This window comes from Podarcis cretensis (assembly GCF_951804945.1).
Source record: "Podarcis cretensis genome assembly, chromosome: 3".
Lineage (NCBI taxonomy): Eukaryota > Metazoa > Chordata > Lepidosauria > Squamata > Lacertidae > Podarcis > Podarcis cretensis.
In genome coordinates this window covers 19,977,667-19,996,021 of record NC_137172.1, presented here as the reverse complement: position 1 = coordinate 19,996,021, position 18,355 = coordinate 19,977,667, and the positions used below count along the sequence as shown (strand labels likewise).

The 18,355-nt window shown below is 48.2% G+C and overlaps 1 protein-coding gene across 1 annotated transcript in view; it reads right to left on the bottom strand.

The window, feature by feature from the left end:
• Nucleotides 1-9,110: 9,110 nt before the first annotated feature.
• TTBK1 (tau tubulin kinase 1) overlaps nucleotides 9,111-18,355 on the bottom strand; it is an 86,197-nt gene continuing 76,952 nt past the window's right edge. The window contains exons 13-14 of the mRNA XM_079969110.1: nucleotides 10,465-12,101; nucleotides 9,111-9,646 (exon numbers count right to left, since the gene is read on the bottom strand). Of these exons, the coding sequence (XP_079825236.1) occupies nucleotides 9,250-9,646; nucleotides 10,465-12,101 (2,034 nt within the window). The 3' untranslated portion in view covers nucleotides 9,111-9,249. The remainder of the gene's footprint in view (nucleotides 9,647-10,464; nucleotides 12,102-18,355) is intronic.

The following is an 18,355-nucleotide window of genomic DNA, read 5'->3' as shown; positions in this document are numbered from 1 at the left end:
GCATGGCCAATGATGAGGAATTATGGGAGTTGGGAGTCCAGCAACTTTGCAAAGGCACCATGTTGGCTACCCTTAGTTCAAGTAGAGGCACCACACGGACTCGCTTAGAAACATTGGAAGCACAGAGTCTGATCCCTGCTCCATCTCATTCAGGATAGTCTACCCTAACTGGGAGCAGCTCTCCAGGGTTTCATACTGGGACTCTCTCCCAGCCCTACCTGGGGATGCTGGGGATTGAACCTGCGACCTTCTACATGCCAAGCAGATGTTCTGCTACTGGGCTACAGGCCAAGGGGAGGAGAGACAAATGGGTAGATAGCACAGTTGTGTTGCCTCCACAAACCAGCAAGAAGACCCTTGACAGCTTCCAGCAGAGGGTGTTGGTCTTGCCACTCCACCACCTTGCAGTTTCCTGCTCCTTCTCATAGATTCATCCTCATGCGCCTTCTTAATCTGTTTTGCTCAATCTAATCTTGCAACAAAGCTTGGTGTCTTCCCATCCTGTCCCAATTTCAATAATTTGCTCTGGTTGCTTCGGAACTTGGTGCTCACTTCCTCTTAGAGGCTAAGTTACATGTGACACAGACATCCTGGTGCGGTGTGTTTTTTATATATATAAATGAAAAGGTGGGGGGAGCTACACATTTGATTGCACCCACAGTGCTGGTGGGGGAAATGCTTAATACTTTCCTGGTGCGCCATTTTTTTGCAATCAAAGTCCCCACAAGTTGTTTTCTAACCCAAAGGGAGAGAAACCTAGGTCCCTGTGAAGTTTTAATGGCAGAAACTGCGCACAGGGAAAAAACTGTGCACCACCGTCAGGTCTGCAGTCAAATTGCAAGCCTGGAAATTTTGTTGGTTTTCGAAAGGACAAGGGACAGGAAATCCAGCAGAGATCTCCTGGCATCATGTGCAGGTTGGCCCTTAAAAGCTCTGTTGTCTTTTTAAAACTCTGTATAGCAGTTTCTTCCAGCTTATGCTGTTCAGAACCACATCATATACTTAGAAGCACATCCAATGCACTTTTAAAGCACACGGCTTCACCCAAAGAATTATGGGAATTGTAGTATGTTAAGGGTTCTGGGACTCTGTAGCTGTGCCAGAGGAAGACCACAATTCCCAGAATATTTTTTTTTTGGGGGGGTGGGAAATAGAGTCATGTTCTTCAAATGTATGCTGTGCATCAGTTAGTAATCATTTGTCATCCCTTCTTTGGCTTCTTTCCCACTTCCTTATGTTTTCCTACCCTATGAAGTCCATTCATTTTAAAATGGTGAACCCCTTTGTCATTTTGGATGCTTTACAAATTAGAGATGATGATGACAAACACTGGGCAGAGTTATATGGGTACCACCAAAGAGATTGCTACACTCCTGGCGCTGCTGAGATGGCAATAGGACAGGGAGGTTGCCTATGCAAAGCAGCCTTTGCCAACCTGGTGCCCTCCAGGAGTTTTGGACTACATTTCCCATCAGCAGTGTGTCCTGCAGCTGGTGGAAATTGTAGTCCAAGGCTTCCAGAGGACACTCTCGAAAACAGAATTCCACCCCTCTCAAATGAGAGGGAAGCCCCCAGATTTGTATGTCTCAAAACGAAATTGCCAAAGAATATCCTGCCAATGCCCAGCCCTGCTGGCAATCTGTGCAAGCGTTCCCCACTCCCCAAAGCTATCCCTCCTATATACTAGAATACACTCACTTCTTCCCTCTAATTGGTCGTGACTGCGGCGAAGATATGCATCAAGAGAAGGTAGGTACCCCCCTCCCCTTGGTCACTCGGATGTGCTAGGTAAACAGTATGTATGAAAAATGGGGTGGTGGGGGAGATGTGGTTCTATAAAGGGTGCTGCAGCGGCAATCTTGCCTCTGTGCCTCCACTGCTCCTGTGGCCACCGCTGATGAAAGATAAGAAAAAGAATGGTGGGAGTAGGTGAAGTGGTTTTTGGAGGCTGGAGAGTAGCACGGAGATGGGTAATTTGTAGAAGAACTTGGTTTGATCATGTTGCTGGGCCCTTGGGGCAGGGCCTTTTCAGTGGTGGCCTCATACTTGCAGAATCCCCCCTCTAGGGAATTCTGATTGACCCACTCTCTTCTGACCTTTGAGTGGCCCCAAAGGACTTTCCTTTTTCGCCGAGCTTTTTTCTTGACCTTACTGCTGAGCCCCTTTATGTTGTTGATCTGATTTTGCTTCCATTGTGTTTGTTCAGTTGTTTCATTTTTAACGCTTTAATGAAACGCCACCTTGTGAGTGAGGACTCCCCCCCCCCATAAGGGGTAGTCATATATTCATTAAACCAGCAAACAAATGAACAAAAAAACTATGTATAAGAGAGCACTGCTAACTTGTGAGGACAGCAGTGTTGAGTCAATGGCAGGCACATTTAGTTAACCAAGCCTAATAAATATTCCGGTTTCCTTTCTGGTATGAATCTGTATAACATTTACTATAAATCACAAGAAAGGAGAGTGCTGTCACACTCAGGACCTGCTTGCGAGCTTTGCCTAGGCCCCAGGTTGGCCACTGTGAGAACAGGATCACAGCGGTCTCTCGTTATGTTTTTATATTAGCTGTTTATCATAAGAGTAATAAAAGAGTATAGCATCAGGAAGGGGGCCAGAAATACAGGTCAATACTCATGTGTGGCATAAAACACAGATTGCTGTCCCTAATTTGTGCCGTTGCACCAGAATCACAGAACCTATAGAAAGACTGAGTGTGCTTTCTGCCACGATGCTCAATGAACCGTTTATCTGATTGACCAGGCTATGAAATTGACACAAAAAGACTTGTATCAGGTGTGTTCACCAGTTAAAGTCAAAATGCCAAAAAGGCAACGGGGGCCATGTGGTAAGTAAGTTTTGGTGAGGACACAAAATGAGAGGGCTTCATGAAAGGGAGGGATAATGAAGCGCATGCATCAAAACAGTCTGTACTCCTAGGAAGAAGAATAACCGACGTCCTCTTTTGAACCTGCGTTTAGGCTTGCTTTTAATAAAACATGAATATACATAGTATGCAGTCGCTGACTAGCATCCAAGGGACGACATTCTTGCCATGGCGTTTTGGAGAGCTTTCATAGAGAAGCTATTTAGAACCCTGGAACAAATCCTTTTAGACCAGGGACAATCCACAGCTTCCTCTGCTGTAACAGATGACTATCAGTGCTACTCCCTTTGGCTTCCTTCTCAAGAAAACAAACTGTGTCTCCATTTCCATATTTGGCTCAATGAGGGCCCTGTTCTTTAATGCATGTTCATTCAGGGCGTACTGATGCACAACCACAAGGAAAAGCAGCTAACCCCCCTGTACCAACAATCCCTTAACCCTTCGTGGTATTGATAGGGTCCTCTCTTTTTTTGCTGCGGTAGGCATTGATGGCGTGTACCCATTTCTTTACCCAATACTGATGCTCTTTGGATGGCAGATGAAAGCTGTCTTGCTTTCCAACCTTGCTAAATATATATATATATATACTGATATTTGAAATATTGCATTTCAGAGTGAAGAGCGGTACAACAATAGGCCTGCTCATCTCATATTGCCTGATAAAATTACATGGGACCACGCTCTTGTGCAAAAGAAGACAGAGATTATCAGTTTATCAGCCTTGTGGGAAGGAGAGACAGAGGAGTCTCACTGGGGTTGGAAAAGGAGCAAAAGTTGTGTGTACATTGCCCACATACGCATGCCTACTTGCCACCCAAACCTGGAAGCCAAAAGCGCTGTTTCGGTTCCAGCCAGGCCCTCCAAAATGGTGCCAATTTCAACTCTGACCCTTGACACAATAGCAGAAAAGGGAAACAAAGTAAAGTGAGGAGCAGGGGGGGGGGTGGAAATTGCATTGCCTAGCTTGTTGGGGGGGGCTGAGAAATACAAGTAATGGCATACTCCCTTTGGGGGCTAAGAAAAATAAATGCAGAGTTCGATGTAAAGCAGCGGATGTGAAGAGGAATGCCATAAAACAGGCTGGAAAAGAATTTGAATCATGAGATAACCTTTGGCTGACGACAGTTACATTTTGTGCCACAGTCAAAGGTCTCTAAAGTGCTTTGCAAACACAGTTCTTTGAAAACAAATCTCAACTGAGGAATAAAATATTGTGATGAATTTTCACCATTTGTTGAGAGCCAAAGGAACTCCTGTTCTAAGGGCTGCTTCATATATAATGCTACAGGAAATCTTTCCCCATCGCAAACAGATGACCAAATAAGATTCCCAGTTTATGCAGAAGCATCCCATATTATCCCAGGGAAACAGAGTAGTCTAGACATCTTTGGATTCAAAATTGGTGCCACTCAACTGATATGGTCCTTATGGTTTAAGGCAGGGTTATGTGTTCTACAATCCTGCACACACAAAATCCAGAGAATCTGGTATTGGGCACCAAATGTAGCATCCTATGGTTTTTGAAAAGCTTCTGGTCCAAGTATGTGAGCAACGTCTAGTATGATCTTCAAAGCTCTGGAGGATTTGCAGTGGTCAAGAGGTGGGGCTTCAGTGCCTTAACCATTCCTAGGGTTAGTAGAGGCAGAATGATGTACGCAAAATAGGCCAAAATTTGCAAACGTGCTTAAGTTGCATAATTTATACAGGTCGCAGAATTCGGCTTTTATTGGCAGCTTAGAAGACACTCAGCCCTGCTCAGTGTAGATGCAGAAGAGATAGATGCACTCATTTCATCACAAGGGTATATGTATAATCAAAGGAAACTTGCCGCATGGATGAAATTCCGAGGATTTGTTCTACACGTTATTGGGATCTTCAGAATCAAAAAACTAAACGGACCTATGCAGACACTGGCATGCAATGAGTTAGGCATCTGGATGCCTTGCAAGGCTTCTGACTTGCATTTACAAGCTGAGGCTTAAGCTGCAGGGCATGTGACGTTCTGCAAACCCGTGCCGTTGGTTCCCAGCTATCACGGCCTGGCTATTGCAGAGATAAAGACCACTGTGTCCATTTCAAGTATCCACACATCCATGCCTTCATACCTATCTCACTTGGTCTCCGCATTCCTTTCTTCGCCCTATTTCCCTTCCACCACAAGGGACATAGCCAGATTATTTCTCCCTAGAGCCTAGGACTGTGACTGGCAGTGGGCCTCCAGGGTCTCAGGAATAGGTCTTTGCTGTCTCCTGCAACCTGATCTTTTCGGTTGCAGATGCCAAGGGTTTAAGCTGGGGCATTCTGCATGCAAGATATGTACTGTACCACTGGTCTCCAGTGTGATGGACACTACTGTCAGCCCACAGCTCTGCCCTGACATTGGCCAAGAGCTTGCCCTCATGTCAGATGTGAGAGCAGTAATGATGGCACAGTCTCTGGGATGCCCTTTGGAACTTGCCTCGGTCTGAAGAGCCCAGAGCATCAGATGTTGTGTGAAAACAGGTCAAAAAGTCAAGAAAAACACCGTTCAAGAGCAGACTCTCCTAAGCAATGGAAGGGAAAAGAGGAAAGGTGGAAAACTACGAGTCAGCTGATGGTAGTCCAGAAAAGCCGATGGACAAAATGAATCAGGAGGACACATATCAGGGGAGAGCAGGATCAAGTGGAAATAGGACAGAAACTTCAGGGAGCTCATCAAGGGAGAAACTTGTCCCAATGGAAATGCATGATGTGGTTTGCTTGAGGGAGTAGAGAGGAGGATGTGAAGTCTGGGCAAGGACAGAACAAAGCACAAGGCACGGCTGAGAAAATAGGTGTCAGAAAAACGCGCGGGGGGGGGGCTATTGTTTTGATTTTGGTTTAATTATTTACTTGTGTTTTATCTTGTATTTCATTCTGTGAATCGCCCTGGGATCTCTTGATGAAGGGTGGTATATAAATTCAATAAATAAATAATAAACAAAGGGCATTCAAATCAGAATACAGAGCCATGATGAACAACCTGCCCCAAGTGAATGGCACAGAGACTCAAATGCCTCCATTCCATGTTATTGTTCAAAAACAATGCACACTGCAGGTCTCACTGGGCTTGTCCTACCAAAGGGCAGCAAAATGAACCAGCTTATTTCAGGAGGATTTAGAAGGAATTGATGTCCGAAGGCTGTGACAATACTGTGTGTGTGTGTGTGTGTGTGTGTGTGTGTGTGTGTGTGTGCTTGCCACAACATGGCAGTGGTTGTGGGACACCATTTGGTGCTCTCCAGCAGGCATCAAGAAGTCTTGGGCTGGCACTGACAACAAAACCATTCTAAAATGACAGAACTTGTGCTTAGTTTGATTCTCTCCCCCCCCCCCCGCCCTTCTTCTGTATTTCTTTCTGAGTGTTCAGTCCTGGAAAGAAGGAAGCCTTTGCGAGAAGGGGTCCACTGCAGGCCAGTTCACTCGGCCGTTTCAAACACAGCAGCTACATGCAACAGCCGCCATTAATTCAATGTCATTTGATGGTACCTGCAGCTCTGTAGTGAATTCTCTTGAGACATACTGAGCCTTCAGCTCCTGACCTCTTGGCATTTGGCATGTGCTCCAAAAGGGATTTATAGTGAACCACTGTCTCAACCTACCTCCACAGATCTGCCTGCCATGCCAAAATAACAATTCACGTGGGAGAAGGAGTTGCCCTTCTCACAGCGATGGGAGGATGGTCAACATAGGATGAGGAGGGCAGGGAGAGTGCATGCTTTAAAGATGGGGTGCTTATTTTTGCCAGTGTTTAAACAGAGAACTTCAAAATTGTACCTGAAAGATGTATGGAAAGCTACTGATATTGGCGAACCTGTAACAGGAAGGAAGGAGGGGATCTCATGCACACTAGAGAGTCCTGAAACCACATAATGGGTAGTTCAGTGGTAGTAGTGGGGACTGCATGAAAACATGGGAGATAAACCCTGGGGAAATGTGGCGTTTGCTCTCAAAACCCCTCTGCATCCCCATTACTCCAAGAGACATGCTGCAACTGTCCAAGCTGTGCAAGCCCAGTCAGGGCTGCCGGGTTATCTTTGCTAAGACCACATCTATAGTCCCAAACAAATAAGTTTGTCTTTATGGCTCCCGTCCTTTTCCTAGAATTCAGATGCAGACCTGAGGCCTCTCCCAGGACCACAAATCCCACGGTTCCTTGAATGACAGTCATAGCAGTCATACTGTTGCATGCCCTTGGTTTCCCTCTGCTGGACAAACTGGCAAAGGGATGACAGCGCTTTTATCTGTGAACAAACCCCATTTCCTTAATAAGGTATATACTTTTAAAAAAAGACAGCCACCAACCCTCCAGGGGCGTGTTGACATGCATGGGCAATCTTGACAAAATAGCTACCAAAGATTTGCCTCTGACCACTGAGTCCCCGATCCCTACAGGGTAAAGGAACAACGGGGGACACGTCTCCCAGATAAAGTATAGCACCAGGAATCTTCTTCTCCTGAAGTCAGCTGACGAAATTTAGCTCAGCAAGCATCTGCCCAAATAGATAAGTGAGCGGGCCAGGCTCCCTTTGCTCTTCATACACCCTTGCCTATTAGTTGCAGAGGTAAAAGATAACTGGGATAAGGGAGGGGCCCTTGACCTAACACCTGATTAATTCCTCAGCTCAGGCCTTCCATTTCATGCAGTCTGAAGGCCAGGATGAAGAACCTGTGGCCCTCCATATGTTGCTGGACTCCAGCTCCCATCAGCCTCAGCCAGCATGGCCAGTGGTTGGGGATGAGGGGAGTTGGAGTTCAGCAACATCTGGGGGGGCCTCTGGTTTCCCACCTCATCCCAAAGCTGTTGCCACATGGCTAGGCTCCTTTCACTTTCTCAAGGCTTTTTGGGGCAAATTGCAGGATGTCATTGGCTGGTTGTTTTGTGCTGCTGTCCTACATCCCCAAAAGCTGGGCCCTTAGAGGTAAGCCACTATAGAGAATGCCCTTTCCCTAACCCCACTGGCAAACGAAATCATCTCCCACGTGGGAGAGCATAGTGAGAAGGATGCTGCGAAACTGACCTCCGCAAACGATACTGTTTGTCAAGATACTGTTTTGTCAGCAAGCACCAACCCCGAAAACCAGCTACTGTCACACGGACCAAGCAGTAAGTACTGTAGTTAAGGTCTCACAGCTGTGCTTCGGAAGCAAGCAGATACCGCCAGTATAGGACATTTGGGGGTAAGAAGCCTATTTCCAAAAAAAATCTGTGGCCGCCTGCATGTCCAGCACAGAGACCAAGTCCCAGAGCAAGAGGCAGTGACCGATTCATAGATTCCTTGCGTCTGGATTCGGAGGAAACCCTGCACCCTGGAACCATGCGATGGCCACAGATCATACTTTGGGGCTCAGAGGTTGTTTTGTCTTCTGCCAAGAAAAGAGACCAGCTAATGGCTCCCTGGGAAGCCTTTGCCCACAATACAACCTCCCGGTGGACAGGTGCATCGCTTGAACAAATCAGGACTAAGGTCCCTCCCCTTCACAAGACATTGGAGCAGCTGCATGCTTTTGGGGGGGGGAGCTATCCCTGCCTTAACATGCTCATCGTTTCACCAGCAACGAGCTCCTCAGGCCTGCCAACAGAGAGGCCCTATATACGCTGGAAGCAACACACAGCTCCTCTCCTTCTGGCTAGCAGTTATAGTCATACATTCCCCTTGCTTGACACTGCAGGCAAGGCAGCCACCGAGGAGTCTGGTTGTGACTTTTGTTCCATCAGTGCTCGGGGTCAAAATACTACGGGAGAGTGGACAGGCAGCCCGGTCGGAGCTGCCCCGAAGACAGCCCGGGGATGGCAGGGTGGGGTGGCGAAGGGCAGGGCAGTAGGGCAGTGAGGGAGGCAAGGGCATTGGGTTGACCTGACCGTTCAGAAGTTCACACCAAGACTCTTCTTCCAGGTGAGGCGCAGCCCTTTCACCTCTCCTCTGATTTTGGCCGATGTGTTATAAAAAAAGCCGCCTTCCCCTACCCAAGTGTCAGGCTCCGCAAAGGAGACGGTGGTATTGCTAACCAAGAAAGGGGGGTGCGGGAAGAAAAGACGGCGTGAGAGGAAGGAGGGGCAGGCACAGGGGCAGGCTGCCCGAGTCGCTGCTTGGTGGCTGGGCAATAGCAAGCAAGCATGAGCTGGCCGGGGAGGCCCCAGCCAGGTTAAAGAGCTGGATTGAGACAGCGTGAGCTTGTGGGTAAGTGAAGCACTGAAGTCGAGCTAGCTGCTATATGCTTGTATTTCCAACACGGTGTAAGGCTGTGCTGCGGCGTCTTGAGTGTATAGCATACGCAGAGGTTTCTCCAGCCTGGCGAGATGGTAGGTCGGTTGGTCAAAAATGGTTTGGCAGCAGCAGATCATTATCTAGCAGTAGCCTTGCCTTCCTGGGATACTTGCCTTCCTTTGGTTGCTGGAATTTGAGTTTGGGCTTTCCCTCTTGGTCCTTTCCGGGTTGCACTAGGGGACGCCGGGGCGTCTCCCAGCAGCCCACCTGCCTGAGCTCTGGAGGGAGCCCTGGAAGAAGGTTGCACCCACGGAGGGAACGTGGTACCTGACCTATGTTGGCGGGAGGGCGATGAGCTTTCTTTTCTGGACAGTGATTGGCTCTTGGGGGAAGCACTGAGGTTTCGCAGGGGGAGGCTGGGACTCCAAGGTGGGGGGCGGGGGGTTTTCCTCGGACTGCTCCGCAAGGGAGGTACGGCGGGAGTCGGTGTTGCTTTCGCCCGGGAGTCGCCGGATGGTCTTTGCCCCTGAAGCCTGCAGGAAGATACCAAACAGAAAGAGGAGGTGGGGAGAAAACAAAGAGAATTTAATGGCAAAGCTAACGCTACTGGCTACATCAGACTTGTGGCAGGAGAGGGGCAGCCAGGCAGTCCACATACACAGTCACACAACTATATAAAAAGCTCTGATTCATATATTTTGCCAGGGTTAGTATTACACTCTCAGAACAGGAGACAAAGCCTGTCCCCCTACCTGTCAGGGACTGGCTGGATGAGGAGAAATGGTGGGAGGCACCAGCTGAGGAACCCTCCCTCCAAGACAAACCCCAGAGGAGGAAGGCTCAGAGCCCAGGGATTGGTGGTGGGACACCAAGGAGAGGTCAGGGGGAGAGGATTGGAAGGAAGGCCTGGATGCTGAAGGGGCAACAGGGTTTAGTGAGGAGGAAGAGCCTGTGACAGGGAGCAGTTCAGACTCCGAGGCTGAAGCAGAGGAGGGGGATTAGAGATAGCTGAAGAATCCAGGAAGCCTGTAACCTCACTTCTCGCAGTGAGGGAACCACCAGAAGGCCCTTGGAGCCAGATCTGAGTGTCTAGGCTGAAGTCTTACTGAGAGAAGAAGGTTGAAGGTCAGGGAATGCTGTGGGAGGGGGCGTGGACTAACTGCATAACTGGGATGGGGGGGAATCCAGCAGGTGAAGCGATACCTTAGCGATACCTCTTAAAGAGAAGAGACAAATCACAATCCTGTGGGTGGACAAAAGGAGGAGCTGAGGAGCTGCTTAGAGAAGTTAGCTGGCTGAAATAGTGAGCACTTGGCTTCAGAAGGAAGGAGGGCCTCTCATACAGACTCACCTGTTGGTCACAGCTTTATCACCTGGGCTGCTACTCAGTGCTGGCGGCAGAAGAGTTGAGGGGCTCCCGGATTTCAATTCTATCACAGACGGCTTTGCAGGCACAATGGGGCGAGGGATTCTGCTCTTCGTGCTCAAGCCTCTCTCTTCCATCTTAACCAGGGAATATTTCTCCTGACTCCCCGTCTTCCTCGGGGTGAAGTCATCTGAGTCGTGGGTGTCCTCCTCGGAGCCAGTGGCCGAGAGTGTTTCTGAAGCTCGCCGCCTCTCGTCGCTGGAGGAAGCAGAGGATGACGCACCTGAAGCTAACCTGAGCAGACGGTTCTGCCTCCTCTCCATCACCAGGCGAGCCAAATCCTGCTGCTTCAGCCTCTTGTACAGCCGCTCTTTGCCAGAGTGCGAGGCCGAAAGGTCTGAGCCAGTGTCCTCTTCGGACAGCAAAACGGGGATCCGGCTTCTGTACCTGACGCTGAGGGGCTTTCTGGGGCTCTCTTTCAGAACATCTGGAGGGAGTTCCATTTTCTTAAAGGATTCCATTGCAAGAGTGTTATTTTCAAGGCCAGGCTCTTCTGTATCCATCTTATCGGCTTCTTCTAAATTTGATTCAGGGGCAATTGTGCCTTTGTGTTCCAGGTCGTCCTCTTCCATTTTATTAACGCCATTGAGAAGCACAGCCTGCTCCCCTACACTTTCAGAGGTGGTTTCGATGTGATTCACCGAGAGAGCACAGCTTTCCATCTCTCCCCCTTCCAGAGCCGAGTTCACGCTCCCGTTTTCTACAAGTGCCTGATTTTCCTCCATCTCTTCCTCAATGATGATCTCTTCATACTGCCCTGGAGTAGGGTATTCCTCGTGCCTCATCAGCTGACCACCGGAAGACATGATGTTCAGATGGGTCTTTTCTGCGATGTGAACAAACGTGCGCTCAACTTTGGTGAAAGGGGATGAGGTGGTGGCCACAGTAACAGGAGGCTTTGGTTCTGACTTAAGGATGGAGGACAAGGTCCCTGGTTCCGATACATCGAGCTGGCTTCCCATTGGCTGCGGTTTCTCACTCTGTGGAGTCAATGCAGCGAGAGTGCCAAGATCGGCATCAGGAGCCAAGTCTGCGTTCACGGGAGACTTCTTGATGTCACCGGGCGAAAAGAGAACCAATGTTTTGGAGCCTTCTTCAAGTTCCAAGTCTCCTTCTGCTGCTGAGGCTCGGCCCTTGGACTCCTTTTGGTCATCAGCCAAGAGGGTAGATGGGGCACCTTCCTGACTGTGCTCAGTACTTTTCTGGCTCACGTCACTGCTTGAGTCGCTGTGCAGATCAAGCTCTTCTCCTAAGTCACCAGCTTCGTCATCATCATCTTCTTCTTCTTCTTCTTCTTCCTCCTCCTCCTCCTCTTCTTCTTCTTCTTCCTCCTCCTCCTCCTCCTTCTCATATCTGTCATTTGCCATTTCTAGATGGGCTGCCGGTGGTTTGCAAGGGGCAGTTAAGACAACATTTGAGAAATCCACCTTCTTTATATGCTGGAGAATTCTGGACCGTTCCCTGTTTTCTGACACATCCCTTTTAAAGTCTTGATAAGGCAAACTTAAAGGCGGCACCACCTTGGGGAGACCATTCATTTCAAAAGGCTTCAGTGTGAACACCTGGAGCAAGACAAGGAAGAAGAAGAAAACAGTTATCCCGAGAACACTAAATGGAAAATGTATTTGGGGCATCCGCACCAGACATTCAAAGTAGATTTAAAGCACATGGCTTCCACCAAACAATCTTGTGGTTCACACCCAGCAGAGCTACAATTCCCAGTGCCCACAACAAGCGACAGTTCCCAGAATTATTTTGGGGAAAGTCATGTGCTTTAAATGTATCATTATGGACTCAGACCATGTCTGATTCATGAAAAATTGGTTAGAACTGGAGAAGGCTCAAGACAGAACCTAAAAATACTAAAAGTTGTCTTTGAGGATAGTTTCTGGACAAAGACATTACCGCATGGTATTAAACTCGGTCCTTAGGGCCCGAGAGTGTCTTCTGGGATGTCTGATCAACAGTTCGTGGAATTCCCCCTTCATTCTTTTTCAGTGCTTCATCATTAATATCCAGGCATGATACTAGTAGGAAAGGAAAGGAAGGAAAGGCCACTGCTTCCCACTCATCTCAGGTCACTGCTGCTAAAGACAAGCAAGAGTCAGGGCCTCCCCTACACCTCCTGCTAGTGTGATGTCTGATGAACACTCCTGACAGGTAACAATGCAAAAGCTCATTATACAGTTAATGCATCAGCCAGTCTCATGGGCCACCAAGCCATCAAACCAGAGGAGGTACAACATCAACACCAGCAATATCACTTTGAAAGAAGAGGATATAAAATAGTAAACTGGAACACATCCGATGGCTCACAGCCATTCACAATAGCATGGAAAGAGTGTTGCTATAAACACATGTGTGTGTATCTAGATCTTGATATATCTGATCTGTATACCTGAAGGAGTGTCTCCACCCATATAATTCAGCCTGACCCTGAGGTCCAGCTCCAAGGGCCTTCTGGCAGTTCCCACATTGTGAGAAGTGAAGTTACAGGTAACCAGGCAGAGGGCCTTCTCAGTAGGTGTTCCTGTGGAAACCCTCCTATCAGATGTCAAGGAGATAATAAACTTTATGACTTTTAGAATAAATCTGAAGGCAACCCTGTATAGGAAAGTTTTTAATGTTTGATGTTTTATTATGTTGTTATATCTGTTAGATGCCACCCACAGTGGTTGGGGCAACCCAGTCAGATGGGCAGGATACAAATAATATTTTTTTATTAGTATTGTTATTATATCTACAGTGGTACCTTGGTTCTCAAATGGCTTGGCTCCGGAAGAAATCAGCTCCCAAATGCCGCAAATCTGGAAGTAAGTGTTCCGGTTTGTGAACTTTTTTTGGGAGCTGAATGTCCGACGCGGCTTCCGATTGAGTGCAGGATGCTCCTGCAGCCAAATGGAATTTGTGCCTTGGTTTTCAAACAGTTCCAGGAGTCGAACGGACTCCCGGAATGGATTAAGTTTGATAACCAAGGTACCACTGTATAGAACTTGATATGCTTAATTGGGCTTTTCTCTCCCATCCACAATGTGCTGCCCTTCAGGAGAGAAAGACAGGAAGGAGCAGGGACTAGTCCCATTTTTTCCTTTGAAAACATTAAAACAAGATTAAATAATAGATCCACAGTTGGACCACCTTAAGTAAAGGTAAAGGTACCCCTGCCCGTACGGGCCAGTCTTGACAGACTCTGGGGTTGTGCGTCCATCTCACTTAAGAGGCCAGGGGCCAGCACTGTCCGGAGACACTTCTGGGTCACGTGGCCAGCGTGACATCGCTGCTCTGGCCAGAGCCAGAGCCAGAGCCAGAGCCAGAGCCGCACACGGAAACGCCGTTTACCTTCCCGCTGGTAAGCGGTCCCTATTTATCTACTTGTACCCGGGGGTGCTTTCGAACTGCTAGGTTGGCAGGCGCTGGGACCGAGCAGCGGGAGCGCACCCCGCCGCAGGGATTCGAACCGCCGACCTTTCGATCGGCAAGCCCTAGGCGCTGAGGCTTTAACCCACAGCGCCACCTGCGTCCCTTACTCACAGGCAAAAAAAAAAAAAAAAAAGTTTTGGAAGGGTCATTGTCAAATATTTTCCAGGGGTGCCTGAGATTCTCTAGCAATTTGGAGGGAGCCTGGGATTTATTCATTTATAATTATCAGACAATTCTTAGGGTGGTGTTGATGCTGGATTTCCTAGCCATACTGCACGGCCCACCTGTGCCTGAGAATCCGTCAAGGATGTGAACTGCAGGGAGAGTGAAATGCCTTTGTGCACTGTTACCATGGAGTCCCACAAAAAGAGATGAGGAATAGAAATAAGATAGCAGGGGCAGGATGAGACAAAAAAAAAAAGAGGCTGAGGGAAGATGGTGTTGCAGAGAGAAGCGGGTGCCGTGAGAACAAGAGGGAGCATTAGCGGAGATAAGACTCCAGGAGTTGAAGGTTCAACCAGGGTGGGGAGGCTGTGGTTGAGGCACAGGCTGTCTTCTTGCTCCACCAGGACTGCTGGCCAGAAGAAAGAAGGACAAGACATTCCAGGTGGTGTATCTACATGACAGATCATAATCCTCCTGTCCCAGGAAATTAGGAATATAGTCATACCTCGGGTTGAAGTAGCTTCAGGTTGAGCGTTTTCAGGTTACGCTCCGTGGCGACCCGGAAGTAACGGAATGCGTTACTTCCGGGTTTCGTCGCTCGCGCAGAGGCTCAAAATGACGTCACGCGCATGTGCAGAAGAGGCAAATCGCGACCCGCGCACGTGCAGACACGGGTTGCATTCACTTCAGAATACGAACGGGGCTCTGGAACGGATTCTGTTCGCATCCAGAGGTACCACTGTACTAGACGCTTAGGTCTCTGCCATGGGTGTCTACTTTGCACTGCTTCTAAATTTACCTGCTGTTATTTATTTATTTTGTGGTCCCCACCCTGCACTCAGCTCTCACCTGTGGCTCCTAAAAGCTGTCAGTGTGCGACAGCCGCCACATCGCAGAAATGGCTTCGACAGTCCGGCTAAACCAGGTGAAGGTAAACTGATGGATCTTAAAACTTTGGCGAGTTTGGGACTTCCCTGCATGCAGAGACAGGCTCTCGAGGATTGAACGGATGACACCAGCAGTGGGCCCAACAGTCAAGAAGGACACCACATTCTTTTCTAGGCCCTTGTGTCCCTCCTAATGGCTCATGGAGGCAGCAGCTGTGCCAAAAAGCTGGAAAACTACAATGGATTAACCAGGCAGCAGCTAGCAAGAGGAGTTTTAAAAGTGTGGGGAGTGGGTGAGGTTGTCTTACCATGACACCTCCTTCTCAGAGAAAGCTAGAGGATACTTTTTCATTTCGGGATTAGCAACCCCAGTGGGAGAAAGGGGTCAAAACCAGAGGAAGAGACATTCCTAGACCAGTGTTTCCCAAAGTGGGCAATATCGCCCCCTGGGGGGGGGGAGCTGGAATGATCCAAGGGGGCAGTAGTAGCCTTGTAGTAGTGCAATTAGGGGGCATTGAATAAAAATAAGGGGGAGGTGGAAGTATAAAGAAAGAGAAGGACATTTTGAAAAATCGTTCATATTTAATCTGTTGTGTAATGACGCTTACTACCAGTTCGGGCACCATTGCTGGACAGAAATGCCTCCCCTGGATTCAGCGTTTGTGCTGGAAGCAAAGGGTTTTCCCGGGCTTGGGTGAACCTTTTTTGGCATCACCCAGGAAATGGGTCGCAGCTTGCCTGTCTATTTGTGTTATGTACTGAAGTCATCACCCTGGGCCAGCAGGGGGATACTGTGGATAGTTATGCAAATGAAGGATCGAAAGTGACGTTCAGTGATTGGATAGTTTTAGAAAGTTGCTACAGTAACGTTGTACTAGAGCTCTATATAAGCAGGCTGACTGAGCCCTTCAGCTCAATTCTGTTCTGGCCTCTGAATAAACAAGAGCTGTTTGAAGAATTGCTGTGTTGTCTGATATGTTCACCCACAACCTAACAATTTGGCCAATGGCAGGTGAGCTGTGGCACCAGCCCTGCCCCTGGGGTAGATCGGACTGAGCCAGCAGGTAGATGGGGGGGGGGGCTGAGTAATTATTATTTTTCAAGGGGAGGCAGTAAGTTTGGGAATCTCTGTCCTAGACTGTATACAACATAGCAGCCAAAACCTTTAAACCCAGCATGACAACAGCTGCAATGAGCAGAACAGAGCTCTGTTGCTGGAGGTTCAGAGGCTAGGAGTGCCTTTTATCAGCTGCAAATGGTTTGACAGCTACGGCCATTTGTGGGCCAGGAAAGCCTTGCCATGGTAGTTCATGCATTGGTTACTTCAAGACAGAGTTACTGCAATGTGCTCTGGGTGGAGCTTCCCTTGAGCTTGATCCGGAAGCTGCAGTTAGTGCAGAATGCTGCCACATGATTGCTGACAGGAGTGAGGCCTTGCCAGCATTGAACATCTGTGCTGAGAGAACTGCGCTGGTTGCTCATTTGCCACTGAGCCAAGTTCAAGGTGTGACGATTAGTGTCTAAAGCCCTTAACAGCTTGGGACCAGTTTACCTATGAGATTGCCTTACTGCATTCAATCGCTTTGATCTACTACAGGTGCCACATAATACCTGTTCTGCATTTATAAGAACATAATCATATTGTGTGGCAGCATCTACACTTTGGAACTCCTTGCCTATTGAAACCAAGCAGGTGCCTTCAGTGTATGCTTTTTGGTGCCTGCTAAAAAACATTTGTGTTTACAAAAGCTTACCCAGATGCTGATTGGGTTGTTGTTTATTGGGTTGTTTTTTTGTCTTTATCACGCATTTTGTGTTTTTATACTGTGATTTAATGTTGTACCCCTGAGATCTGTGGGTAGAGGTGGTATACAAATTTAATTTAATAATAATAGAAAGGGGATGTGAATTGTAACCTGCTTCAGTATTCTAACTTTTTCTATGTTTTAAAAGATGCTTGTGAATTTTTTTCTTGATAACTTCTTTGCTTTATCTTTTCGTACAATGCTTTGAAGCCCTCCCCCCCTTACAATTAAGTGGTGTGTAAATCTTATGAAATAAATAAAGTAGTTAAACTATGGAACCCGCTCCCACAGGGTCGGTGATGCCCACCAACCTAGATGTCCCAAAAAGAGTATCAAGACAAATTTATTGACAGCTACTAGCTACAATGGTTACGTTCTGCTTCCACAGTTGGAGGCAGTCATGTTTCTGAACACCAGTTGCTGCAAACTTTAGGAAGGGGAGAGATGCCCTCGTGCTCGAATCCTGCTTGTGGGTTTCCCACAGGCACCTGGTTGGCCACTGTGAAAGCAGGATGCTGGGCTGGATGGGCCATTGGCCTGATCCAGCAGGCTCTTCTTATGTCCTTAACCTCAAGACCACTGAAGTCATTTTTAAAGTGTTTCTTCTAGCAAGAACCAAATGTGGCTTGACAGTCCTCTCTATCCAGCCTTCGGGGATTTCTCCCAGCCGTGTTTATGCCTGGACCTGCTTTGCCCTAAAATAGCTTAGGTGCTTTTACTTGGCTGGAATGTGGCCTTGAGCTGTAAGAATGACTCTTTTGCAGCTGGGATGTACTGTATTTTTCGCGCCATAAGACACACCTGACCATAAGACGTGCCTAGTTTTTAGAGGGGGAATGCAAGGGGGGAAATATTCTTTAAAGGGAGCGCTGAGCAGAGCCTGTATGCATCCCAGGCTCTGCTCAGCGGTCCCTTTAAAGAGCTGTGTGGAGCGTGTGTGTGGCGCTTGCAGGCTTTTCCCCGAGGAGGGAGAAGGGCAGCCCGTTACTGACAGTCTGCCCTTCTTCCTCGGGGAAAACCCCCCAAGAGCCGCACACATGCTCCATGCAGCTCTTTAAAGGGAGCGCTGAGCAGAGCCTCCCGCCTGCATTTGCTCCATAAGACACACACACATTTCCCCTTACTTTTTAGGAGGGAAAAAGTGCGTCTTATAGAGAGAAAAATACAGTACATTGTAACAAAGTTAAAAGTCACATCCATCGCTCTTCCTGCTTTTTCCAGTGGCGTATCTTGGGGTCTCAAATTTCAGTGTGATGCCCAAAATCCGCTGCTTCCCTGCTTCTTGTGCTCCATTCTAAATCACAGCACCCCCAAGGCTCCGCCCCAAGTGCGACCAAAACAGTTACGCTCCTCTAAATCCGCCTCTGCTTTCCCTCTGGGTCCACCCACCATTAGCATGCAGAAAAGTTGCTCACAAGGGAATGAAACCCCTAGGATGAAAACGGTGCTCCACCAGTTATCTAGAATCAGATTAAGCTGCTTATATGGGGTCAGCTGTTTTGCTGATCGAGGCCAGAATTGTCTATTTTGAGTTGCAGC